General features: G+C 38.4%; 1 protein-coding gene across 3 annotated transcripts in view; it reads left to right on the top strand.

The window, feature by feature from the left end:
* FNDC3A (fibronectin type III domain containing 3A) overlaps nucleotides 1-26,949 on the top strand; it is a 112,286-nt gene that overhangs the window by 38,031 nt on the left and 47,306 nt on the right. Inside the window, exon 4 of one of the 3 annotated variants that reach the window (XM_082278899.1) lies at nucleotides 24,565-24,641. The exons of the other annotated variants lie outside the window; for them this stretch is intronic. Within the exon in view, the coding sequence (XP_082135025.1) occupies nucleotides 24,565-24,641 (77 nt within the window). The remainder of the gene's footprint in view (nucleotides 1-24,564; nucleotides 24,642-26,949) is intronic. 3 annotated transcript variants of the gene reach the window in all.

Genomic DNA, 26,949 nt, shown 5'->3' with positions numbered 1-26,949 from the left:
TGTAGCAACTTTTCACTAACCTCATTTATTTCACAGACCTCAGATTAAAAGCTACAACTGTTAATATGGCTTTAGTTTTTTTAATTATTTTCTGTCATGGACATTGTTTCCCTGTTGGTTATCCCACCTGGTTTCTCATTATCTCTTGGGGCCAAATTGCATTATTTCTGAGTTCTAGCACGAGCAGCTTCAAAATACAAATGCTTCCTCTAAGCATAGCATCCCCTTACGCAATGGTCAGTTTGAACATTGTTTTCCATTCCAAATGACCATAGCTACCAGTTAAGCATATCTAGAAGATACTGCAAGAAATGAGCAATTAACTGTTGCTGCTGCTTAGAATACCATTTTACTGTGCTGTAAGAGAGTATCCACAGATTTAGCTACGGGGTCACATTTTTACTTGTCATCATCTGGGCCAGTTAATCCTACCTTCTTTTTTTTTTTTTCTGGATGTTGGCCCAGCTCCAACAGATTCTGTTCTCGGAATTTGAAGCAAGTATTTTCCAGCTCCTTTCCCTCTTCTCTCCAGTCTGAGAAGAGCTGAAAGATGTGGTTTCCAGTGTCATGGGCAGGTCCTTTGTCTGCAAAACAACTGATTCAAAGGAGGGCTTAGATGGTAATTAGGTTTCTACTGACAGTTCTTAAAGTTTACATGTCTGTTAGCACCGTATTTCAAAACTTTATGCTGATTGCATGGTGTTCTTGCATCCTTTGAGCCAAAAATGGATCAGTGTTGCAGCTCACCATCCTATACAACTTATTTGAAACATGATATGTAATAATTACTTGACAGTACCTGAGGGGAATGTAATGATTTTTGTCTTGCAATTCAGGAACAGATAAGATATATTTTGCTTCTGTTGCGCAAAATACTGAGGGGAGAGGCATGCGTTGCATGTTTGGTTCGAATTTTTGATTTACCAAGTGGTCTTACTGGTGGAGAATGAATTGGCACTTTCCTTTCATGACTGTCTTGAGAGCAGGAAGTGTTTAATGAACTGCAAAAATATTAAGATCATCTCTTTATAGATATGGTTCTAACCTTCCATGGTACAGCTTTTATCCTTGCCTGGTCCTGCTTGCTTTTGGAGTAGGCAGCTCGCTATCGTGATTTGATTCAGCTGTGGATTTCTTCATCCTTTAAATATGAAGCATGACCAAGTTATTAGACAATTGTTTCTGGGATTAACTAAGTGTAAGCTGAGGTACAGTCTTTACAACTTCCCTGAAAAATGGCACTAGCAATCTGGAAACTACAGCCCAAATCAGTTCCATAGCTTTTGCAAACCTCCTGTCATATAGACATTCCTCTTATCCTTATCCTTCCCCCTTCCTGGAGATGAAATTGTGGATTACAGTTGGTAGTAAAATAGAGGGCATAAAGATTTTTTCATATCTGTGTATTCACTAATCTTAGTACGGAACTTGAGTTGCACACGATCTTTTGAATGTTGCTTTTCTGGTCTGTTCTTGCCACTTCTGAGACATTTCTATGCTTTTGAGTGCTGTGTCAATGGATCTGCCTAAAAGAAGAAATTCCCTTAGTAATTGATGCTGTTCCTTTTTCATGGTATGTATTGCAACTCATGAGGAGTGTCTACTGTTTGGTTTTCTGTGTAGAGATTTGTATAAAATAAACAATTTGGGGTGGTGTAAACTGTAGAGAGTCATTTGGCATTGGTCCTTTTTGTTCTGCCACAACTTCTCAAACATAGTTTGCCCTTGACTTGTCTACAAAATGACCAGTCTGCAAAATGGGTTACAGCTGCAGGAATCTGTTGCATTGTCTTGAAAGTAAGAAAGCAAGCAAGCTCACATCAGTTCCTTGGCTTTTTCTTCACTGTATGCGCTCAGTTGTTAGGTAAAATCATAGTTAAAGATGTGGAAGTATATAATGAGAATGGTTTGAATAAATGTACAGAGATGTTTATTTTTAGAAAAGCATGAAGAAGGACAAGATGGCTGAAATTTAGTGGAAATGCAATCAGTGGGAAGTTAATTTAGTCATTATAATGTTTCTTAATAATTTTTTTTTCAATCTTAGTTTCTCCTGTAAATATTTACCCATTTTTATACTCTTTTCTGACTTAAAAGTCTCTGCAAAGAACACACATGCAGTTTTTTCAGTGATATATAAAAAATTGAAATTATGTAAATATAGTACTAACATGAAAGAGTGGAAGTTGAGAAGTAGCAAACTGCTTATGGATCCCAGATAGCAGTGCAGATAGCCAGATTAATTGAATGATTTGGTAAGTCACGCTTCCTTGGAAAATTCTAAATCTCTCTTGTGCTTCATTGCTGGTCAATTCACCTTGAGATTGTGCTGTCTGCTGAAGTCAATGGGGATTGTTAATAAATCTAACCATAATGTTAACTGTGTTTTCTTGCATCAAATAGTTGCCTGTTGGAAACATTGAGGTGCTCTGTCAATCTCTGTACTGCTCTTGTCATCCGTTCTGTTTTTAAAGAGAACTCTCCTTACTTTGGCAACGCTGTACATAGGGTAAGATTTGTCAACCTGAAAATGATGAGAGTTAGTGTGTCTCCAGGAGAAAGGAGAGGTGTGAATAAAGTGACTGTTTAGAGCTGTCCTTGAGTCAATGAAGTAGTGAAAACTTAAAGCACTCATTAATGGAGAAGCACACGATGCATTTTCTGTGAATTACGCTTCTGAAGAAAATGCTGCTTTTACATGCAGTTCTTTGTACTGACTTACCATGTGTTTGCTCTCACTGGAGATCTGTAAAGCTTTGACTGGTTTTGAACTTCATTAAGTGAGAAGCAGCTTTTTAATGTGGGCCTCTTCCATGGCAGTTAATATTGAGGGATAATTCCTGGTTTGAAGTCTCCTAAGGATGGCAAAAGAGCAGTGTTGGTTAAGGGACCCTTTGTCCTTGGTGAATTCCATTCCTTTATTTTGGGGGCCTTTTAATGAATTAAAATAGCATGTATTTCATTCTTTATTTCTGTAGAATAGGAAGCATGGTTACTTTACATTTCTGTGATTAGTAGTCTTGGATCATAGTTGGATTTCTGTTGTCTGTATTTTGACTTAAATACAGCTTTGAATGAGCACTTCTGTGTGCCAATGGCTGTATTTTTTGGATACTGTAAAATATTTTCTTTGCCTACTAGTGATTGTCTGATACTGACAAGTCGTGCTCCCCCTTGACACAGCTTCAATTTAAACCATTTGTCAATCTCTAACTTTATAAAAACACCATGCTTTTCTTGCTAGATAGATAGGAACTATCTGTCTGTGTATCCATGTGTTAGACCAAAATGTTTATTTTCAAAAGAGGTCTTTTAAATCTATGAAAGTTTTTGCATATACTAGAAATACACTGATTTCTGTGGAAACTTTCCTTAAGCCAAAATTTTCTTCTGTTAATACAAAATAATCAGCTACATTACAGTGATTCAGAGAACCAGGTTTGAAATGTATGAATGGGTTCTCTTTGTAGAAGTGAATTACTGCAGATCACTCATTCATGAATTCTTCCTATTGCAGAATAAATGAATGAAGATGACTCATCTTGAGGACATTTTGTAACAGTCCCAAGTTACAGCTAAAGGCTATTAAATGTTACTTGACACAATAAGAGAGACCATGTTCTATATGTCTCTGCAAAGGAAAATTGCCATTTTCATAATAGAATAAGAAGACTTATGTAAATTAGAATGAGTCATAAATGCTTCATGCTTTGAAATTAAATCATGTATCAGTATTAAGGTTAGGCTCTGGGATAAAAGTTAAGCAAGCTTAACCTAATTTTTTCTCTTTGAAATAAGAAATAAAATACTTCTGAAAAGTGTTTTCAAGGAAGTGGAAGAGGAAAAGAAGAGACTGCAGTGGTGAAACACAAACTCTAGTTCATTCTAAGATCAGCTTGAGCTTTGCAAAACCAAACCTGCCCATTACCCGGAATATTTTGTGAATAAAACTGTTACAGAACCACAGAATGGTTTGGGGTGGGGAGGGACCTTCAAAGGTCATCTCTTTCCAACCCCTCTGCCATGGGGAGGCAGAGACAGAGGCAGGGACACCTCCCACTAGAGCAGGTTGCTCAGAGCCCCATCCAGCCTGGCCTGGAACACTTCCAGGGATGGGGCATCCACAGCTTCTTTGAACAACCTGTGACAGTGCCTCACCACCCTCATGTAAATTTATTTCTTGTATCCAGTCTAAACCTACTCTGTTTCAATTTAAAATGTTGCCTCTTGGCCTGTAACAGTAGGCCCTGGTAAAAAGTCTTTCTCCATCTATTTTATAAACCCCTTTATATAATCAGAGGCTGCACTAAGGTATCCCAAACACTTTCTCTTCTTTAGACTGAACAACCCCAACTCTCTCAGCCTGTCTTCACACGAGAAATGCTCCATTTCTGACCGGTTTTTTTGGCCCTCCTCTGGACCTTCTTCATGTCCATGTCTGTTTTGTGCTGAGGGACCCAGGACTCCAGGTGGGAGGCAGAATCACCTCCCTCTCCCTGCTGGACATGCTGCTTTTGATGCAGCCCAAGATACAGTTGGCTGTCTGGGCTGCAAGTACACCTTGACAGCTTGTATCTAGTTTTTCATCCACCACTGTCCCCAAGTTTTCTGCAGGGCAGCTTTTAATCTGTTTTCTAGTCTTTTCTGCTGTCAGGCTTTGCATGGTTTTGGTTGTTTACAGATACTGTTAGAGCAGCCAAACTGAGCATCTCAAAATCTGAAAGTAAGTGCTATTTAAGTACATTTGAAGTAAAAAAACCCTAGAGTTCTCTTGTTCAAATATCATCTTGTGCTTTGGTGTTGAGTCTTATTTTAAAACAATTTATTAATGTTGGAATGGGTTAAAGACCCATCAGAAATTCTGTACAACTTGCCACAGACCCTGAGAAGGGACATTGTTAGTTGCTAATGGTCATTGGGAGTTGCTTCTCTTGCAAGACCACCATAGCTTATTATCAAATCCTAAACCATTGTGTTAAGTGGAGGAAGTGTGTGCTTCATTCTGTGGTGCTTTTAGAATGTACAAGGATACCTGTCAATGCAGTAGTGATTGCATTTATAGACTTAAAGGGTGACATCACTTCTAGAAATACTGTATTTTGTTAGTTAAATTACTTGGTATCCACATTAGCACTGGGCAAAGTTTAGGAATAAAAGAGTATTTATTTAAATACACAGCTCTCTAGTAATGGAACAAAGTAGCAAAGGCAATAAAACACTATTAACAAGAGTTCTCTCCTAGAGCATATCTAGTCTTCTAGGTAGCTTAGTAGCCTGAGTAATGGAGCCCTTACAAGTAAACCCAGATGTGTATTACAAAGGTCTAGTGCTTTGGTTTTCCTGCTTCCTTTAAGAACAGCTTACTGAAGCCAGCCAGAGAAGCTCCTCTGGGTGATCTTTTACTTTCTGTAGCCTGAGAAGAAACTAATTCTTCATCCTTGTTTCCATTTTCCTGTTTCTCATTTCTAAATACTGAAATGCTGCATGATGACATGTGTAAGTTTATTAGCTTTCCTTTTCATCTTCAATGATTCTTCACAGTATACTTCTGAAAACACAGAAGTAAAGTTTTATGTATCAGTTCATTAAAAAAAAATTGTAAAAAACCCCTCAAAACAACCCCACCCTAAATGGTAAGTGTTTTCAGTTGTCATCCCCATTCCTTCTATGTAGAAGACTAAACATATTATGTGAGTCTGAAACTGGATATAGATACTTAGATTAACATCCTTTTCTGCATATTAATTTTGGGATCTCCTTAGGAAGTATTTAGAGGGCCTTCATAAAAGGCACTGAGGGAAGCTAAGACAAATCAACTGAAAGTATGGGGTCAGAGCAAGCTACAATGATTTGCAGCTCACTAATTCTTGGTTAAGGATGTCCAGGTAGAGGGTCAGAGCTGAGTCTATAGGAGTAGCTTAACTCTTAAGCACCTCTGTTTGGGAATGGCCTTCAATATACACAATTTTTTTTTTAATTAAAGGGTTTTTTATTTCTAGATATCTTCACTCAAACTAAAAATAATATTAGTATTGGCCAGCTATGTGGGAGTATGACTGCAGAGGAGACAAAATTCCATTTTGTATTAAAACAAGATGATGAGGGAAAGTGGTCACAAAGCGTGGTTGTAGCAGCTTGATTTGGAGGTGTTTCATTCCAAAATAATTTTTAGTAGGAGCTGCTCTTTTTATAGCTTAGATTGATAAACAGGTTGCATGAATGCCCTTGCAAGTATTGTTGAAGACTTAATCCTTCTACCTTTTACCGGTAGGTTATCCTAAACATTGGATTGAGATATGGCAAGTACCCTTCCAGTAAGGTAAAGAAATAATGATTTAAGCCCTCATTGCAGTGCATGTAGAATGCTCATGTGTTGGCTTTGACACATAGCACAAGTCCAGTTTGTAAGTCAAGTACTATTGGCAGGTAAAACTTGCCTGTAAGCCCTGCTGCTGCAGCTCTTCTAGTACAACTGCTGAATTAAAGCTGGATTCAGACACATCTCCTTGATTCTGTAGTCCCTTTTGCAGTAGGGCAGAGGCAGTCTTCACTCTTGTCATGACCCTCTTTCAAATTTCTTGTGCTAACTCAATAAAAATTGCAAAGTAGTGCAAAACAAGGTCATTTTCCTGACAAGAATAAAACATAGCAATCCAGAATTCTGTTCTTTAGATTGGCCTCTCTCTGCTCTGAGAGTAACCATGAGAATTAACCTCCTAACGGAGCTCCCTCCGCCTTCTCTGGGAACTGTCTGACCTTGTCCTCCATTAATTCTGATGACTGACCAGGTCTTTGTGGTCCCAGTCTCATCAAGCCATTAAAGAAGCAGTCACAGATGACACAAGAAGCTGTTATTGGAAAAACTTACTTCATCATGCTGCTTTTCTGCCAGAGCAGCTTGTCTTACTGTTGTGCCTACTTTGTTAGTGTTACAAGTACTAGACTTCTAAAACATTATATTCCCAGAACAAATTGAATTTGGTAAAAGTTTGATTAAAAAGCAAGAAGCTAGACTTGTTTTATTCTCTTCTGCAGTAGCAAATTAAAGAAAAAAAAAGGAATGCATTAATTCATATTTCTCATGATGTTGATTGTAGTGTGTCTTAGGAAAAATGTCATTTTGTGCCATTGATTTCTGTTTAACGTGTTAAATAGAGTCAATATCTTTATGTCGACAAAACATGTCTGTAACATTTTTTGCCTTGGTTATGTTCTCATTTTTCTAATAGATACTTTTTAAACTCTTGTTCTATCTTATTTCATGCATTCTGAGATGTGAGTTCATAAGGTACTATATTCTCTGTAGCTGTTCAGTCAGGTTCTCCTTTTCCTGTTTGATTTTCCTGTATATTCAGATCAGTTAATCTTCCCTTGTACCTTCTTTAATCTTCTCCTTTAGTCCCTCTTTTCACCACATTGCAATCTCCACACTGCAGACTGAGCCTGACTGCAGGAAGGTTCTGGAGACATTTGTTTGAAATATCAGTGCTTCAGCTGCATACTGAAGACATCTAATTTTAGGTGTCTAAATGTGTGTTTCTATATGTGGCCTTGGATTTAAGCTCCCATTGAAACTAGTGAAGATTTAGTCACTAGCTATAGTACACTCAGTGCTTTTCAGCTGACATCAGTTTGCACTCAGTAGCTCTCCAGGCTCCACTGTCTGTACCAACTAGGTCTCCACTTGCTATAATGGGAGTGTAAAGTCCTAACTTGCATGCAGACATACAAATTTAGATACCTAAATGAGATGGCTCCATTTTGGAACTAAAGCCTGACTGTTGTAAGCTCAAATAAATAAGGCTACATCCTGAAAGTGCCTCATTTAGGTGTGCTGACTCAGAGTTGTACCCTTAGTGAATGTCTTTGTCCTCAAGTACCTGAACTCTTTGAGCTCATCCATGTCCATGAGCATCTAACATCACATTTTACAAGGACGGTACTGGTTCTTGGAGGTGCATGTTAGGAATTAAGTTACAGCCCTAAACTGCAGCTAGAGAATGCCCCTAAAACTTAGTTTCCATTACTCTAGTCAGACATGTCTAGCCCCCAAAACTGTGAAGTACTAACTCAAGCTGCTGAGATTCAGGTGCTATTACTGCCTGAGTCTGAAATCAGTTGGATGAGCCTTGTATGAAGCATGCTAAGCTTGACAGGTTTGTGTCTGGCAATATTACAATATTCCCATGGCATTGCAATCACTTAATCTGATTTCTTCTCTGACTATGCTGTTGATGGGAAAGAAATAGCCCTATATTACCTGCTTTATGGGGGGAAGAGAAGGGAAAATAATTGGTAGGATCTCTTCTTGGTTTCTAGTGTAAGAAGAAAGTTTGTCTAATGTAACCAGTAAGCAGTTTGAATTAAATAAAAAAATTAGAGCTGTGGGCATTTTACTTAGTATTTTGACTTAGTGTACAAACATTTTGCATGACTTAAACTGATAGCATTTTCTTTATCTTAATTGGATGCAATCTGATTAACTGAAATAATAAAGATTCATGAAGATTGCTAACATTAAAGAGTGGAAGAAGTTCCTTAATTTCATTATCTGATTATTTAAAAACAAATGGTGCTTTTATTTTGTAGAAACTCAAACAATGTTTTTAAATGGACTTTGTACTGGGTTTCATGAGAATGGAAAGGCTAGAACTTTGTGCTTAAAGGACTTTTTCTGAATCCTCTTTTACCATTATGTACAGTACGAACAGGCTGGTGTGTCATCTGTTGGAAAATGCTGCATGTTGTTAGATGAGACCTCAGGAGAGTTCCTTACAGTTCTGCCCTGTGCAATTCAAGTTGTATTGCTGCATTCTTGATGTATAGTTGTAGCTGTCAAACTATTCAGACATCTATCACAGAATTACTGTTAATAAGAAATAGCTTTGAATTAATTTGGGTTTACTCTTGTCCTATTTGTACTTCAAAAAGTAGTCATGGCTGCCTTATCTTGTGCCACTGCCACTGTCAGGCCCTTGGTAGTTGCGAAGGATTGCAGACACACTGGGAAGGAGAACAGTCTTCATGGTTGTGGAGCAGCTCTTGTGGCCATTGTTTTTCCTGAATTCCTCAAAACAGAGCCAGTTCGTCATGCATGCCCAGGCTGTCACAACCATGCCAGCAAGCTTACAGGGCCTGATATTGCTCTGCCTCTGTGCCTTCCCTGATGCCAAATGTTGTTGAGTACCCAGGAGGTTAGTCTCCCTTTCCTTCATTTTCATCTGTGCAAGGCTAATGTGCTGTCCGTTCTTGCAAGAATGTAATATCTAACTAAATGCTGCAACTTTGAATCCAGGAATTTTTAATTCTGTGTTTAGTTTTGCTTTTTTTTGTAGTAGTAGTAATAGATGAATCAGCAGCACATGGCTTGATAGATGTGGCTGTGCATGTGTTATTAATAGTAAATTAATAGCTGTCTTTTTTTGACTGTCTGTGAAATGACTGAGATTTTATCAGCTTGCATGACTTACATGATCATGTCACTCTTCAACTTTATTTAAAATCATGGTAATATAACTTCCCCTTCTTCCTTTTGCAGACATGCAGCAATCTATTTTACATCTAAAGCAGTTTATTATCCAAATGAGGGAAAGGAAGAAGAGACAGAAGATAACAAGATCATTACATATAGGCTAGCTGTGCACAAATATAAACAGCTCTTGTGTAATGTGAGTTAAAGACCAGTTACAAGCATGTAAGTTCAGCCACTTATAGCCATTAAGAAACAGTGTAATCATAAGGAGTTTCAAAGTTGGAAGGGCCAAATTCACTGGAAGTGGATACAGGTATCCACACTGCTGTTCTTGTTTCCTTAGGCCAAAGAGGAGCTCTTTCTCACACTGCAAAGGGCTTTCCAGTTGTCTGAGAAAACTCAATTGTCTAGAGCAGGTGCTCTAGGACACCATCCAAAGAGCCTCAGATTTTTTCAAGTGACTGTATAGCATCTAGCAATTTGTAGATGGGTCTCAGGTTAATGGTACTGGAGCTACTGGAGAAGCTGATGACACCTTCCTTTCCTTTTGATTAATCAGCTATTCAGTGAGGGTGTGGTTTATCTCCTTTGCTTGTTCTCAATTTGTTTTTCCAGTGACTCATTCCTCAAAAGTTTCAGTTATCCTTTTGCTTTGATGCTCTATATATGGACCATTTTCATAAATACTGTGTATAATGTGTTTCCCTTGGATGATCTTCACAGTTCAAAGATCAAATGGATGTGCCTTTCAAGGCAGCTGAAGAAGGAGCTCCAGTAAGGGCTATAAATGCCAGACTAGTAGTATATATTATTGCTCATTAATAATTCTTGAAAGGAGTTAACATGAAATTGTGGTTTCAATAAAATGTGAGTAAATTACTATGAAAAGGAGAGTGGGTATTCCTCATGATGGCCTCTTCCTAATGAAGTCTGGCAACAGTCCTAGGAAAATCTTATGAAATATGGGGAGATCATTTAACGTAGATAGACTGTGCTAAACAAAGACCACAAAGGACTGTAGGCTGAGACAAAAGCCCCAAAGCAGGGAAAGCTCTACTCATAAAACATAGCTTTAGCAAGCTGGTTCCCAAAACAAACCAAAGAACCAAAGCTAAGACAATCAAATTCCTGGGAAGAGGCAGGCAAGGAAGTGCTGGGTCCAGGAGCTGTAAGTTGGTGATACTGCAGCCTTCTCTTCTAAGAAAGAAGAATGAGTCAGAATGAAAGTTGAAGATGACAGATAGAAGGAGAAAAATGTGTCTACAGAGAGTGGTCAGCCTTTCTCTTCTCTGTTTTTCCAACAAGTTGTCTTTAAGGTAGTCTCTTGAAAGACAGCATTTAAGTGAAGTGCTACTATGTTGCATCCTCAGCTGCTTTAGACTTGAGAAGTTTGTATTTTGAAAGGCACCACTCAGTGGTCAGAGTTAACTCTTTTGGTTTATGCAGCCAAGAGACATCTCAGTAAAGCTCTTAAGCAGCAGCTAGGTTTGGAAAATTATATGAAACATACTTAAGTTTGCATTTATTCTTGTTGTTATGCCTTCCATATACTTTGTATTTTGCTTCTTGTTTTGTGATCAGGTAGATTTTGGATCAGATTCTGTTAAATGCACCAAAAAAAAAAGGTACATTGACTCTTACCTTGATTTAAAATCCAGTTAAATCTGACATCTTATCTGACCTTTTACTCTGATTTTTCAAATGATAGCACATACAAATAAAGCTACCTTGCAGGCAGATCCTTGGGGTGCCTAAAGCCCAAGGTGAGTTTGGGAATTTGAGAAGCTAAACTGTGTTTTTTCTGAAAGAGAATTTTTTTGTGAATTGGGGTAAAAAGCAGATTGACTATCTCCCATTAGAGTGTGACACTGCTGGCAGCGCAGTTTTGGGGAGCATCTGGTGACTATGCAATGCATTAATGAATGAAAATATTTAGTACATTCCAAGGGCAGTCTAAAAAACTGGAACCAGTTAAAGTTCTTCCAACATGAATGAGTTTTAAAAGTCACCTGCTAAGAGAGCTGAAAAATAAGAGTGAATATCAATAAATATTGATCAGAAGTGCAGAGGACTGGCGAGTGTGAGTCTAACTTCCATTCATTTCCTTGATTTGTACTACAAATGGATACAAGAGGACTGTCAAGCATGAAGCTTTGAGATTGATTATTGATGGTTTGATCACTTTTTCACTTCTGGCCCATGTGTGTTAGAACAGTGCATTTCTACACAGGTTGTAAATCTGACATGATATCTATGTAGCATTTTCAATAAAACATTTGTAAAAGCTATAGTTTTATGCTTACTACACCCTTCTAATGCTTATGCAAAGGAAAATTGCATGAACAGGAGGAAAATGTACCTTGGAAATACCAATCTTTTCTTTTAATTGCAGCTATATACACATCAAAGTTTCCTTGCATCGCTTTCCAGCAAAGATATGACACATAGTAGATTATTAATATGCCCACACAGCTTTTTCTGTTCAGCCTCTGCCAGGTCTTTCAAATGCCATACAGAGCACAAATTTCTTCACAATAGCTTTCCAATTGTACATTATATTTATAGAATTTCAGTGTGTAGTCATTTTTTTTAGTTACTGTGCCTTGTTCTCTCAACTGAAAAACAGATCCATTATTTTTAAAGGGAAAGAATCTAGTCTCATGTTGGTGACAGTAGTTAAACAGAAGGGTAGTGCATTTGGAGTTCTTTTCAGAAGCACGTAAATGTATGTTGCTGCATCATCTTCTTGTATGGTGCTACTGTGCTGCTGGGTCTGGGCAAGTAGTACAGTAGACATTTCTGTGCAGCTTCAGAGAGCTGGAAAGAAAGTCTGACGTGTCTGGGAACATTGCACAGAGAAAAAGAGGCTTAATGTTGGGTAAGGTTACATCTATTTAGGATATAGTTTTGGTGCATATGAAGGCCAGTGGGAAGCAGATAGGAGTAGAAAATGCAGGTGTAAAGAATTGCAGCTGTGCAGTGGAGTCTTGAGGCCAGATACCTGCATGTTGCTTGTCTCCTTGAAAGCATAGCACAGAACATTTTTGATCACTGTTTCCAAAGAACTTCAGCAGAGTCAATATAACCTTTTTTTTTTAAATGTTCTAAATTGAGCATGCAATAGGAAAGGATTGAATGCTAAAGCATGATGGCACAGCTAGCTTAGGATGTAAATATATTCCTCCTTAATCACTCAGTAATCAATGCACTCGGGTATCTTTCAGCTAATGAGACATGCTAGAAATACTTGGTATTTTAGCAAAGCTGATCATCCAGACAACTCTAATGGCATAGGAAATCCATATTCCAGAAGTGGTGAAAGATCGACAGGAACATGCATTAGTTGTCTAAAGCAGTGTTGTTTGAATGGTACCACTGAACTGGGTGAAATGCAGTTATATACAATGCAAGGTTGTGCATAAGATTAATAAATTGTAGATGGGGATCTCCTCACTTGAAACTTGATGAGGAGGAGGAAGAAGCAGGCAAGCTATTTGACTCACAAGATAATATTTATCTCCAGTATAATGTTATCTGTCAAGCTTACTGTGATCATAAAATGCATCAGGACAGTTGTTGTTAGTATAGCTTGGGATGTTTAGTAGCATTTTACAGGATTCTGCTGAGATTTCAACTGTAATTTGATAACCCATGTTTACAAAAGATGAAATTAGGCTGATTCCAGGTGTTGTGAAAAAGAACTGCTAGGATATTCAGGAGAAAATATAAAAGCAAAGTAGAAGAGCTTGATTTGCTTGGCTGAAAATTACTTTCGGTAGAAAAAAACAGGGATTAAAAAAAAAAAAATAATAATGCCAGAGATAGTCTAGAGCCCAGTTGGCTATCAAAAGGCTGTGAAATACTTTTATACAATTACGAGAAAACTTCTGGCTGCATAGGAGAGTGGTGCCCTAGAACAGCAGTCCAGTGGGGAGACATATGGGTAAAAGAACTGCTTTGGAACTGGTCTTCATGCTTCTACATAGAATCCATTTATGGTGGATCTTCATGTATGATAATGGGGAGAAGAATGAAATTGCAGTTGCAGGTAAATAGACTTGATTCATGAGGTATTTTTCAGGCCTTGAGCCCTCATGGTCCAACAACAGAAAATTTACATCTCCTGTATCCAGACAGTAATGAAGCAATAAAAAGGTTGCTGCACAAAGAGCACATTTAATTTACAGCTATTAAGCAATTTTCTTGTCTCAGCTCCTTCATGGAGGGATATGTTGATCCATACATAATGTATGGTAAAGAATTCCACCGTATGCATGTGTCTTTTTTCCTTTCTTCTGGTTTGGAATGACAACTGTTACATGTCTGAGCCAAGTTAATTGTTTCATCCCTGGCCTCTTGTTTGGCACAGGTAAGTAGATTCCTTACATAGTTCTTTCTGGCTCCAGGTTCATTTTGGATGCCAAAGCAGTGGGTGTGTTACTTTCTAAAATGTATTTGGTTACAAAGCAAATTGAGTTTGAAGAGAACACTGCAGTGGTATAGGCTTATCTTTGTTTCTGGTCCCAGCTTACTGCTTTCCCAGATACTTCCTTTCTGATAATACATGTTTAACATTGCTGAAAGCTTTTTATCAAGAGAAGCCTTTGTCATAGATGCTCTTAGTATTTGAGCTTACATACTTCCCCTGTGTGGTAACTTGCTTGAGATTTGTAGAAAATAATTCCTCGTTGGAGTGATCTGTAAAGAGTTTGTTGTGGACAATCAAGGAGTCTTAGTCACATAAAACACCAAAAAGACCAAATTTTAAACTTCAAATTCCAAAACAAGTTTAAAACATACAGATTTAAAAGTCTTTATTAGTTATTAGTTTGATTGCAGATCCTGAAAACCACTTTCGTATAACTTTCAGCAAAGAAATGTGAGGTTTGCAGTGCAAATTGGCTGATAGTGTTAAGTGATTTGTGTGATAGTAGAAACATTTCACTGCAGAAGATGCTGCAGATATTTGTAGCAAGCATGGCACCTTCCTGTGTTGCTAAGTCTGACTGATAGTATCAGCAGGTTTTTTATGTGTATCCTGATTTGGGGTTAATTAATTTGGGATCAAATTTCTGCAAAGCTTTTTGAATATGAAAATTCTTATTAAGGTGTGTGGACCTTAAGTCATTAGCAGAACCAGAAATCTTAATCTAAGTGTTTAAGTATTTATCATGTCCGTTGCAAGGTCAAGAATGTTCAAGATCAATAGTTTTTCAGTCAAACTTTTATTTCCACTGTCTTCAGAGCATCCCCTATTGTAGCTGCATTCATATCATAGGCTTGTTATTAGTGAAAAGACAGAGAAAAGTATGTCTGTGGGAAGAATTGTGATTGCAAGGGGTCATGTTTAAGATGCTTGGATTCCGCCTTGGTTGTAACTTAGATTTAGCTGCAGAAATCTCAGATGCAGCCCAGGCCACCTACTAAATAATGACCTAATCCTAGCAAGCATGCTGAATCTATTGCTTCTCCTGTTTTGACCATGGAATTCCCTACTTGCCTCTAATTTTACAAACCATGAGGCTGCAGAGGACAGTCAGAAGCCAGACATCAAAGACAGAGACAGCACAGAGATGGTATATAAATGTTGCCTCTCTGTCTCTCCAAAAAGAAAGGCAGCTTGTTTACTTGGGCTATATTAAGTTTATCCTGAAATGCAAACAGTATCATCAGCAGGAAATTGTTTAAAACACTTGCCCGCAACCAAAAAAATCTGAGCTCTGCAAGTACCACAGAATCAAAGTCTGTACCTCCCCAATTCCAGCAGTGTCCCTTAGCCAAGAGGTTCTGAGATATTCTGAGTTGGCCTTTTCTTTTGTTGTCTTTTGGAGATGGGCGTCTTCACCTCAAGAAAAGATTCTAGAGGGAAAATACCTAGGAAAGCAAGCTGCCTTTTTCTGTTGATTTAATGGGGATTCCTCTATGATTTAGGTGACATCCTGGGTTCTGCTTCCTGTTTTAAAGGCTGGCTCTGAATTTTCCACTTAGAAGCTCTTAGATTAAAGGAGTTAAGCATGTTCCATTCCAGTTTCTAGTGGTCCGTCTCCAACAGAAGTGGCCCAGGTTATTTCTTAGTTTGGTGTTCATAGGACTCGCCTAAATAGGAGCAAGCTGTGGTAAATGTGCAGAAGCAGAGACTTGTTTGTCCTCTGGAGGCAGCCAGTGAATCATGCTGCTGAAGCCAAGTGTTTGGTTTAGATGCTGCAAAGTGTAAGGTACATGACATCAGATGTTTTCAATTTGGTCTTAGGTCTCTGTTTTGTCATATGATTCTGTATAATTTGCCTGGGTCTTGTTCCCAACAGTTTGTGTCACGACAGAAGGATTTCTCATCACAAATGTCATCTTTTGAATTGTCAGCTTCAGGGATTGTTTTTTCCACTCATGATTTGAAACAAAATTGTATGATGAAGTGTTACTTCAAATTTTATTTAATGGTTAAGAAACCTACATATGAACACTTGTTTGTGGAACTGCAGTGTTGCCAGAAACTGTTGGTGGACTCAAGTGAACACCTCACATGGAGACATGAAAATAATTGTATGCGGTGAGTGTGAAGAGAAGTAGGCCTGTAGGACCAAACTCTTTCCATTGCTTAGGATTGTTACAAATAATCTTTTTATCTGATCAGAACAGCAGACCCACCTAATAGAAAAATAGCATCTAAGAGAGTAAAATTTCAGTGAGACAGAGCTGTTGGGTGGGAGGGTTTTTAAAAATCAGCATTTGACATTAACTTTTTACCTTATACAGAGAAAAAGATTTAGCCCTGTTTTTGCACCCTAGAACTCTAGTGGTGGAGCCAATGTCTTTCTAGATTTACCTATTTTTCCTTCTTCTGCTAAATCATGTAGAATCCTGAATTATGGGTTTTCTGGAAAGCTGAAACACCCCACATCCTGCTAACTTAGTTCTGTATCTTCTAGTTAGGAATGATCATTCCCAGACTGGTTCCTTTAAAGAAAGATGTGTTTTGTATTTATTTTACATACTAGAAGGATTTCAGCTGTTTATAATCATAATGATTTTTGTTTTGCTGTGGTTTTATTTTAAATGGACAATCTGAATCTGCACTGTATTCATTTATATAATTAGATTGAAACCTAGACAACTTGAAGGTTTTTCAAATAAAAGCACTTGTTATTAGTAGTTTCCAGAGACTCAGAGTAGTACATCTTTAGAGATGCCTGCCGTGGACAGAAATAAAAATTTGAGTTGGGCACTGAATTTTCTCATGGCAACCTTTTCTGATATGATTTTTTCACTGTAGATGTTGTATTAATCCCAGTTTGTTCAAACATTTTTTTTTAATGTATCCATGGAGTCTTCTCTCTTGTCCATAACTTTAAAATACCTTTCCCTAGAATGTGGTAAAATTGTTCCAGCATTTATATGAATGCTATTGATTTTCTTAATTAATACATTAGATTTGTATAAATAATACTCAATAAGTGATATTCAAGACATTTCTATGTGTATATATGTGTGTGTATATATATATTATATATATATGTGTATATATATGTATATATTATATATATATGTGTGTGTATATATATATATATATATATATGCATAGATACATGTGTGTGCATGTGTATGATGCATGTGTGTGATACATAATTTGGGGAGAGGTAATGTTAAGAAATTTCCACAAAGGAAAGGAGGCTTCTTTGAGTGCCAGCAGAATGTGCCGGAAAATTCTGCACTCTAGTTTCAAGCCAGTGTAGCCAGGTAAGTAAAAAAAAAAAAAAAACTCATTAATATAATAAGTTGAATATCAGGATGATGAAAAGGCTTTTACAAGTAATTATACTATGTAATACTATTCTTACCACAATCAGGCAGGCAGGGGGAGGAAGTTGAAGTTAATGCTTGTTCCTTCCAAGATCTGTCTTCTCTGGATCAACACAGTCTTTTGTAGAAGACACTGTCTGCACACCAAGAACTGCCAACTGTTGAGACTCACTTGTGCTTTTCACTCTTAATCACAAGCAGCTGTCAGTAGCAGTGCTTAACTTTTTAACTTCTTGGTCTGCAGTGCTATATGGGGAAAAAATCCAAACCTGATCAGAAAAACACCAGTTCTAGTGGTAACAACTGTTAGATGATCAACTTGTAGATTATTCTGAATGTTGTGAATCAAGTGCAACATGATTAAGCAGCATGCACAAATATTAAATTTTAGTCTGAAAAGCTTGCAGATCTGTACTGCTCAGCATCAGTGCTAGGAAATTAAGCTCTCCTTGAAGAAAAAGCTAAGCAAATAATGCAGTGCAGTTAAATTAGAATGAGTGCAGATTATTTTTCCTGTTAAGGATAATAACATTTTTATCAAAGCCTCTCTGTATGTTATATCACATTTGACTCCCTTTGAAATTCAGCGATTTATGGTTTACCCAATATTTAAATTGGAACTCTGTGAGGGAGTGAACAATTTTTTGACTTAACTGTTACACATAGTTAATAAATCATTGCCGTAAGCTAGCAAACTAAACAGAGTAATTTAACAGTCCGGATTGCACAGTACAAAGTGTGTGTTGTATTTCCACATTAACATCTTTGTGGAGTGTTTGTTACTTGTTTGTTCCAGTAATGTGGAATCCTTGTTACATTTTTTTTTACTGAAGTAGAATTCGTCAGTGTGCCACACAGTTGCTTCAGAAAGCAGGTATAAAAAGTCTTACTATTGGAGTATCTCAAATGACTACAATCATCCTCCTGCAAATTCCCAAGTGTAACTTTGTGTTATGAAGTTTGTGCCATTCAGAGGCATGGACTTGCAGTCTTTTTTTAATCACAAAATTGCACCGTGATCATTGTTTAGAAACAGATTAAATAAAAGTACATTTAACATTTGAACATAGAAACCATTGTCACCTTTTTCCTTTGAAAGTATATCAGGCCATTATAGAAGAAAACTGATAGCTGCAGTTGTGATAAAGTGCTGTAGGAACCTGTCATCTCTGCACTTTGCCTGAGAAGGGATTTTCTTGTGAATATTTATGTGTGGTTTCATGGGAAAGATCAGGATCTCATTAGGATGTAATCTTTAGAAATACTCTAGTTAGGCTTCATAGCTTTCTGCTCTTTTATCCATTATTCCAAAGTCTCTGTAGATGAAACTGATGCTTCCCCTCTCTCCTCCCCCCCACTTTTGAAAGGAACTATGATAATGTTTTACCTTCAGTTTTTCCTTTTGTTTGCCAGCCTGCTGTCTACTGATAGATTCCCCTTTTTTTCCCTAGTCAGTTAATACATTTCAATTGATGTTGTGGCTTTGTCAGCTGCTGTTCTTCAGCCTTGATGGCAAAAGTAGACAGATGGATGGGGGAAGGGAAGGGATTGTTTTGTCAGGATGAATTTAGAGCATAAGGGATACGTTAAATTGACAGCACTGCAAGCTGAAGTCTTCTGATCACCTGTCCTTGCAGCAATTCCAGTTCCTTCTTGTGCTTCTTCTCCAGCTTAGTTGCAGTAACTTCTGTGCTTGCTTTCCTTTTTTTCTTATTACTTGCTTTTATTATGTGTAAAGTTGTTGAGGTTAACTTAAAGTATTAATTTGGACGTGTTTTCCAGGCATGGCTTACAAGACAAATGTAGACCAATTGGTGGTGGTTGTTGTAACTGGATTTTCTAATTAGTTGAAGCTGTTGGGAACCCAAAATAAAACTTTGAAGTCTTAGCGCTTATGTAAAAGACAGAGTGGTGCAATTGTTTGTGGCGTCTGGGATTATTGATTTACTGCAGCCCATCAGTGTTAGAGGGGTGTGCTGCTACGTCAGCTGGCGCTCTATTGTTTCAGCTGCTGTGGCCTTTGTGTTTGATCCTGTCAGTGCTTGCGTCAGTGATGCATATCATCGCCTGTGTGATGTCAAAGTGTGGGTGTTCGGTTATAGAGCCATAGTTAACCTAATGTGCTGCAGTAAATACTGAATGCTATTTCCTCCTGGGGATAGCAGTGATTCATCACTGTTCACATTAGACTAATGCTAAGTATAGCAGTGTTCATGAGCCGCAGTATCCACATAGATTAGTATCAAAGTCATTGCAGCTCTCCAAACGCTGGGCCGGAAAGTGTTTATTTGCAGGCAGATCTGTTTGTGCACCCCCTTTCTTAGGTGTAAACTGATTAGCAGGTCAGCTCTAAGGAAAATCCTCTGGAAGGACTGGGCCTTAGCAATTCTTTAGCACTTAATTATGCTAATTAACTTAAAAGCATTCAGCTAAATGACTCGGATCGCACCAGGCAACGACAGTCGGTAGATTACAGTACAAAGGGGAGCGGGGAGCCCCGCGGGCTGGCAGAGGATGTCGCTCTCTGCGGGAGCACTGCCCCTTGAAGCGGCGGCGCGGGCAGGGCGGGGCGCGGAGAGGCCGCGGGGCGGAGCGGAGCGGGTCCAGCCGCGCACCTGAGGGAGCCGCCCCGCCCCTCCCCTCCCCGCCCCGCCGCCGCGGCGCGCCGGGAGCAGCCGCCCTCCCGCCCGCCCGGCCCGGCCCGGCCCGGCCCGAAATGAGCGGTAAGGACTCCCGCCTGCCCGGTTCGGCCGCCGCGGTGAAAACGACACCTGCGGGCCGGCGGCCTCCGCCGTTGTGCGGCAGTGGCTGACAGGGGAGAGCTCCAATGGCTGGGGGGAAAAAAAAAAAAAAATGTTTGGGGCAGGAGTCGGAGCGCTGCCAGGCCCCTCTGTCGGTGGTGCGCTTTCGGAGGGGGGTGGCGGCGGTCCCGGGAGCCGCGGTGGCCCCGGAGCCGTGAGGGGAGCAGGACGCCCTGCACTGGGAGGCCGTAGGAGCCCGGGTGCTGAAGCGCAGGGCCGGGCGCTGAGTGCCCCGGAAGAGCATTCCCTGCCCCGGCGCTGGGAATCCGGTGTGTGCACCTTTGCCGGGGCTTTTATGAGCCACTTATAATGGAGCGATGCTTCACGGTTGAAATAAAAAAAAGAAAAAAGGTGTATCTGCTAGGCGAGGAGTGGCGGTATCCTCAGGTTTTCAGGTGTTACTATGTTTAGATCTGCTTGTCACGATCCTAGCGATGATGCAGTGCTGGTAATTTTGCTACACGTTTATGGTGGCTGTAATGAGCATAATGAGGTTTTTACAGTCTGCTCAAATAGACACGTTGGAGAAGTTGACCAGCTATTGCTAGGGGAAGGAGGTATTCCTCCTGTTGATGGGATTTTAGGACGATAATTAATTGAGAATGTGATGAAACATCTGTTTCTTGGGTTCAGTTCCATTAAATCAACCCTTAGTGAGTTTGATGAGACATTTTTCAATAATAAGTAGCACAGTTATGTGCCACAGTGTTTCTTTCCCCCTTACTATGTAAGGGAACTTGTATACCTGAAAATGTATGGAAGATTTGAGACCTCCCCTTACCAGCAATCAAGTCATCAACATTCATTAGACAGTGATTTGAATGAAATCAATTCTATTTATGTGCAATATGGAAAATTAGATGTTTCCTTAACATGAATTCCTGATGCTGTTGTTTGCTGATACTTCATAATAACTCTCACCTCATGGTGAAACACACTGGTTTTGCCATGCAGCAGTCCAGCCAATACCTAAAAACATGAGAATTCCTCTTGCAGTGTATTTCACTAAAGGAGATCTGAGATCTTCACATTAGCAAAGAAAAAATACACGTTTTTATAGCATATTAGCATTTTATCTTCAGATAAAATTTTGCAGGTTGTAATATACTTCCTGTCAAGAAATCAGTAATCTTGCTGTAAAACACAATGTTTATTAAACATACCTGTGAAGTGTGCCAACTTTTTGTCCCATGCTTACTATTTCCTTGGATGTCCCTCTAGAAATTTCTTTTCACAGCCACTTGGAAATCTAATCAGACATAAATTAGAGTTCTTGAATATTCAAAATATGCTTTTATTAATTCTGGTACTTTAAAGTGTGAAAGATGGGATGCAAGTTTTGAAACTACTGATTTGACTCTTCTAGCTCCGCAATATTTTTTCAGGTTCATACATTCAGTTTATGCCTTTATTTTTGTGACTGCTAGATTATGGCATACTGAAAATGGCTTTGTGGATCAACCTTTGTACTGGATTGGAGATAACTGCTCTGTGTTTGTTAGAGAGATTAAAGTGCTAAATAAGTGAGCTTTAAAAAGGTTGTTAAACAATATTCTCTGGATGCTTAAAACAAAACAGCCAAACACAGATAACCACCAGTTCTCAAAGAAACCACTTGCTCATGTGAGTTTCGTCATCCCCCAAGGACATGGTGTTCCTTAAGAAGTTCAAGTAAACGCAGTCTTAATTTTCCATTTACTTGAAATTTATGTAGTTTAAAATTGTGAGTTTAATGGAAGTGTCAGCATTTTGTACTCATTATAGAAAAAGTGAAGGTAAGTAATGCAAGATACAAGTTTATACAACCCACCTTCTTATGTAAGAATTTAAACCATTCTTTGCTTCAATGGCAGCTTACAATACATCTGCTTCCATTATTTTTTACCTTTTTGAATTTATTGTAATAATGTAATGCACTATTTGAAGTTTCTCTTGCTGCTTTTCTCTTCACTTTCATTTCTTTTTAGCACTTCATACTCAGGAGAGACTTTTGCTGAAACATTTTTGAGTTTCAGATGAGCAAAAACACTGGAGGACTGTTCAGTTATATCTTACTGTAGTCCTTATATTCTTAGCTGTTGCACAGATCAGTGAATCATTCATTAAAGACCTTGTTCTTAAAAAGTCTCTTCACCCCCTCCCCCTATTGTGGGTTAGCATTTGGTTGATAATAAAGCTGTGATTCTTTTTAGGTAACATGTTTACAAACTTCTGTGTCTTATTCTAAAGAAGTTCCTGTAATATGTGTAATCAAGTTGGATTGCATGCTACTTTTCTAAGGAGTGCTTTTCATTCCTTTTCCCTGCTCTTGACATTCGGACAGAGGTACCTTTATTTTTCTGTCAAGTCCATACTTATCAGAATGAGGTATGCTAATCTTATGTACTGTACTTTGCATTTACTTAGTACTTTCTATTTGCAGATCCTAACAGAGTTTAAGGTGGAACTATGAATGCCCTTTCTGAAGTATTACTGAAACTGCACTAAGTTGGATTGGCACTTTTGGTAGCTTCAATATACTGAATTGGAAATTTGGAGAATGCAGCCTACAGTATCTAAATCCCAACCTTATGTCTTGTCACAAAACTTGTTCAAATTATATTGTGTTTCAGTATTTCTTTCATTATTAAACTTCAATGTTTGTTCCCTTGTGTATTTAAAACACCGTAATGTAAAGATGTCCCTCTTGAACCTGTACCAATGTGCTTGCTCTGATAGAGGCCAGTATCAAGTACTAAAGGGGACAGCATAAGGATAGGACAGGCACACAGAAGAAACTTCCTTGTTCCTGAAACAAAAGTAATACTTACTTTTTTACAGCTCTTAATAGATTACCTCTCCCAATCTGAACCTAATCTTTAGTTTCTCCAGTGTTCCTAAAGCAAGGAGTTACACAATTTAGCTTTGCATTTTATGAGAAATGTCCTTATCTGTTTTAAAACTCATCTGGTGAATTAGTTTACTATCTCTGATTCTTGCAAATGAGAAGCTGTAAACTATCTATCTTTCCATTTTTAGGTGTTTTTTAAATAGGTCTTTTACTGTTTCTCTGCTGCCAGCCATTTTAACCATCTTCTGGTGGAAGAATCCTGGTCTCTGTAATATTTCCTGATAAACAGGTGGAAAGCCACTGTAAACATTCTTTTTGTCCTTTTCTAGTCCTGTGTGTTCTTTTTGAAAGGTGGAATCAAACACATTGCTCAAGGATTTGAGGTACAGCGTGAATTTTTACCACAGCATAATGATGTTTTCTGCTTGTTCCCTGTTCTGTTAGTAATGATTTTTTAATGTTCTCTTTCTTTCTGTGAATGCCACTAAACAGCACTTGGCCGGTATTTCTTTAGAAATCCATGTAGTAGCTGCTTATTTCCATCTGATTTATGGCTTATCACTGTAAATAAACACTTCTGGTTTTGTCCAGGTGCATCACTTTGCACTTACCAACACTATTCCTTCTAGGATTTTGTCATCTGATCCTTGAGCACTTTGATATCCTTTACAGCTCTCTGAGAACATAGCAACAATTTATCACCTTGCTGTTCATTTTCTTTTCTGGAAGCTTTGTTTAGTACACTGAACAGGTTATTTGGGTGCCTGTGGGACTCTCTTTTTGGTCACTTGAAGCACTTTAAAAGCTGGTCATTTACTTCTCTTTGTTTCCTGTTCTCCAATCAGTTATTCCTGGAAAGACCTTTTCCCTTTTTAACCAAAGGCAACATTACTTCTTTAAGAGTCTTTGGGAGACATTGACAAAAGCTTTTTGAAAATCCAACTATGTGACTGCATCCCTAGGCTCTTTGATTTTCCAGGCAATACTTTTATCTACAAATGCCACCTTAACACATTCCCATTGTGTCATATTTATCTAAGTGTGTGTAAACTCCTTTCTTTTTGGTTTGTATGGTACAAGGATCACCATGCTGTCATGACTTTTCCCATTACTGGAGCAGGCTTACTAGTTGGTAATACCCTGGCTTTTCCCTGGGACTTTAAGTTAGTGTCTCGTTTGCTACTCCCCACTGCTGTGGTACTGAGACTACTTTAGTTGATAAGACCATAGTAAAAACCAGCAATATTGTAAGTAATTTTCTTTATAACTCTTAACTGAATACTGTTTGGTTTCAGCAGTTTGTTTCAAATATTTTTGTTTGCTTGCTTCTGGTTTATAGTCTCTTTATTGTCTTTTCATCTTGGGACACTTCTTTTGATTTGTCATCTGTTGAGTTTTGACATGAGCTCTTCTGTGAGCTTATTGACAGAGATGGGAAAAATATCTGCTGGGGACTTGTTTTTAGCTTATTTCTGGTTTTGTTCAACTGGTTTTTAGATTTCAAAGAGTGCCCTTTGCTATAATTTTATTTGTACAGTTCATTGCCTTTGTTTATCCATGTTATCTTGTATATTTTTCACAGAGATTTTGCAGTTCAGTATGCTCTTTCAGCTTTCTCACATTATTAAATGGTGCTGTACTGAATATTTCTGTAACCCACTTAGGTCCTGCTCAGGTTCCAATGATGTCCCCAAATGGTTCAGTGCCTACTATTTATGTGCCTCCTGGATATGCCCCACAGGTATGTCACTTCACTTCTTATTTTATTTCTTTTCATGCAAATTTTGGAATTGGAACCATAATTGCTAATTCAGTAAAATAATTTCTTAGGTTTCAGTCACTGTCATCAAGGAAATAAGAGGAGATGTTCCCCAGTATCTCTGAGATGGGAGACTTCTCATGCAGTGTATGTGCCTGTTCAGTTATATATTAACTATGTACATGACAGTAACAAGCACAGTTCCTTGCTGAGTTCAGAATCCTAATGTACTAGATGCCTTCTGAATATAAAATGCAATCATGACCCAAATAGCTGCTTGTGCAGGACCTGTACTGATTCCTGTGTTAGTGGATGTTTTCTCTTGGCAGCAATATAATTTATACATGTACATAGCTCATGTCTGGGCAGTTCCCTGCAGATAAGGAGCAAAACAGATCAGTTGAAAAAGTACAGCAAACAACATGTAAAAAATGTCAGCTGTCTGCTGGGACTAAGTTATCATATAATAGGTGTTTCTACCCCTTATCTTAAAATGGGGCTCTCATTTTTTCACTGCTGTGTGATTCCTAATTTAGATGCCTGAAAATTAAATGTGAAATAGATAACCTGGACATCCTTCAAAGTAGATTAAAAGGATGATTTCTCTTGGCTATTTCTGACATGTGTATTATAATGAGATGTGTGGCCTTTTAGATGGTGCCTCTTTCTTTCCCTCACCTGTAGAACAAGTCTAGGGCTTAGTAGGTCAGATCTGGAAATAAGAGAGGATGAATACCACTCCCCATGATGTAAGTCTCTCTCAAGACCTTCTGTTGTTGTGACCAGTCTACCTCTGACTTAATGGGTATCCAGTGGTGTACACCAAGGAGGGACTACAACGCATAAAATACAACAAAAAAGCCCACAGTGTCAACAGATGTTTGACAAATTATCTGAACAACGTTAAAAAAAATTGTCCTCTAGCAAAAGAAAAGGCTGTTAGGGCAGGCAGACTACTACTCTGATCTTATCTTTTGTCTCTTGGAAGTTGGCTGATAAGTTGATTCTACGCATCCTTTGTAGTTGAGTTCCCAGGCAGTCAGAAGAAAAATTACTTATAAATAATCACCAAAGTCCATATATCTTCAGGTCATAGTAAAAAAGTCCTGATTCCTATTAGAATTCATTTTTAAAGAAGTGAAAGAAGTTTAGAGCTAAATGGAAATTGGAATTTCACTGTATTTCTTACTTGTTTTCAGTTGATGAAGTACATATTTTAAAAGTTGTGTAATATGTCCCAGTCTGAAAAATATTTTTTAATTAATTTATCCTTTCTTTGGGTACAATTTAAATCAGAGATGCTGAAGGGCTGGGCCTTGCTGAGGCCCGCTTGTTAGCCTTTCACTGGAGTTTGTTAGTCCAAGCAGGTGTTGTTTTAGCACAGCGCTCTGACCTTTGAACTGAAGGTGCTTCACATCCGTCCAGCTCAGAGTACAGGTGGAATGAGCTCATCTGCTGTTTTCATCTGAGTGAAGTACCATAGTCCAGGAAAATCCGTAGTTTATAAGCCTTCTGAAGTGTTAATTACTGACAAAACATAGCAGACTTTGAGGTCTATAATGGGAATTCCTCTTACAAGCCAGAAGATTTGATAGTAGTCTGCAAACAGGAAAGTCTGACATTATCAAGCTAAGAATTTTCCCAGACTTACTTCAGTCCTAGCAAACTTCCATGGTTCCTTCAAGCATACTATATTTTTAAATGTCAGCAGCTGCAGCTATATTTTGAGTTGAATAGGAAACCAGCTAAATGTCCTAAGCTGTCAGCCTGGAAGAGCTTCAACGTAACTGTCTTGTGTCTCTCCATTTTCATTTAGTTCTATTATGTCTCTGCTTGCTTCAGTTCCTGTTTGGCAGTATACAGTGTACTGTCCTCTGTTAGAAGTTGGGGATAACCACTGAATAAAAGATTCACTTTTCTTATATCATGTAACTAAAAAGCAATTCATGAGCTGATTTCCTTTTCCCTTCCTCTTCTTTTGGAACTGTAGTTGTAAAACTAAAGACAGCACATCTTTATTCATCCTCTCTTAAGCCATCTACATTCACTGTCTGCAGTGAGTTTTACAGTGACATTTACACTCAACCAAACAGGCCTATGCCAGAACCACATTGTATTAGCACAATTGGGATAATAGAGAGCTTGTTTACTTTTTAAACTTATAATTATAGACTTAGCATGGTGCTCTGACTGCTTTTTGGAGCGTTTTTAGCTGTGTAGTTGTCTGCTAGAGGCCTACCATTGCACAGATGTTAGATCTGGAAACACAGTTACGGACTTGTTAAACATA

Source organism: Coloeus monedula (genome assembly GCF_965178545.1).
Source record: "Coloeus monedula genome assembly, chromosome: 3".
Classification (NCBI taxonomy): domain Eukaryota; kingdom Metazoa; phylum Chordata; class Aves; order Passeriformes; family Corvidae; genus Coloeus; species Coloeus monedula.
Note: the sequence above shows the minus strand (reverse complement) of the source record. Positions and strands in the feature narration are given on the sequence as shown.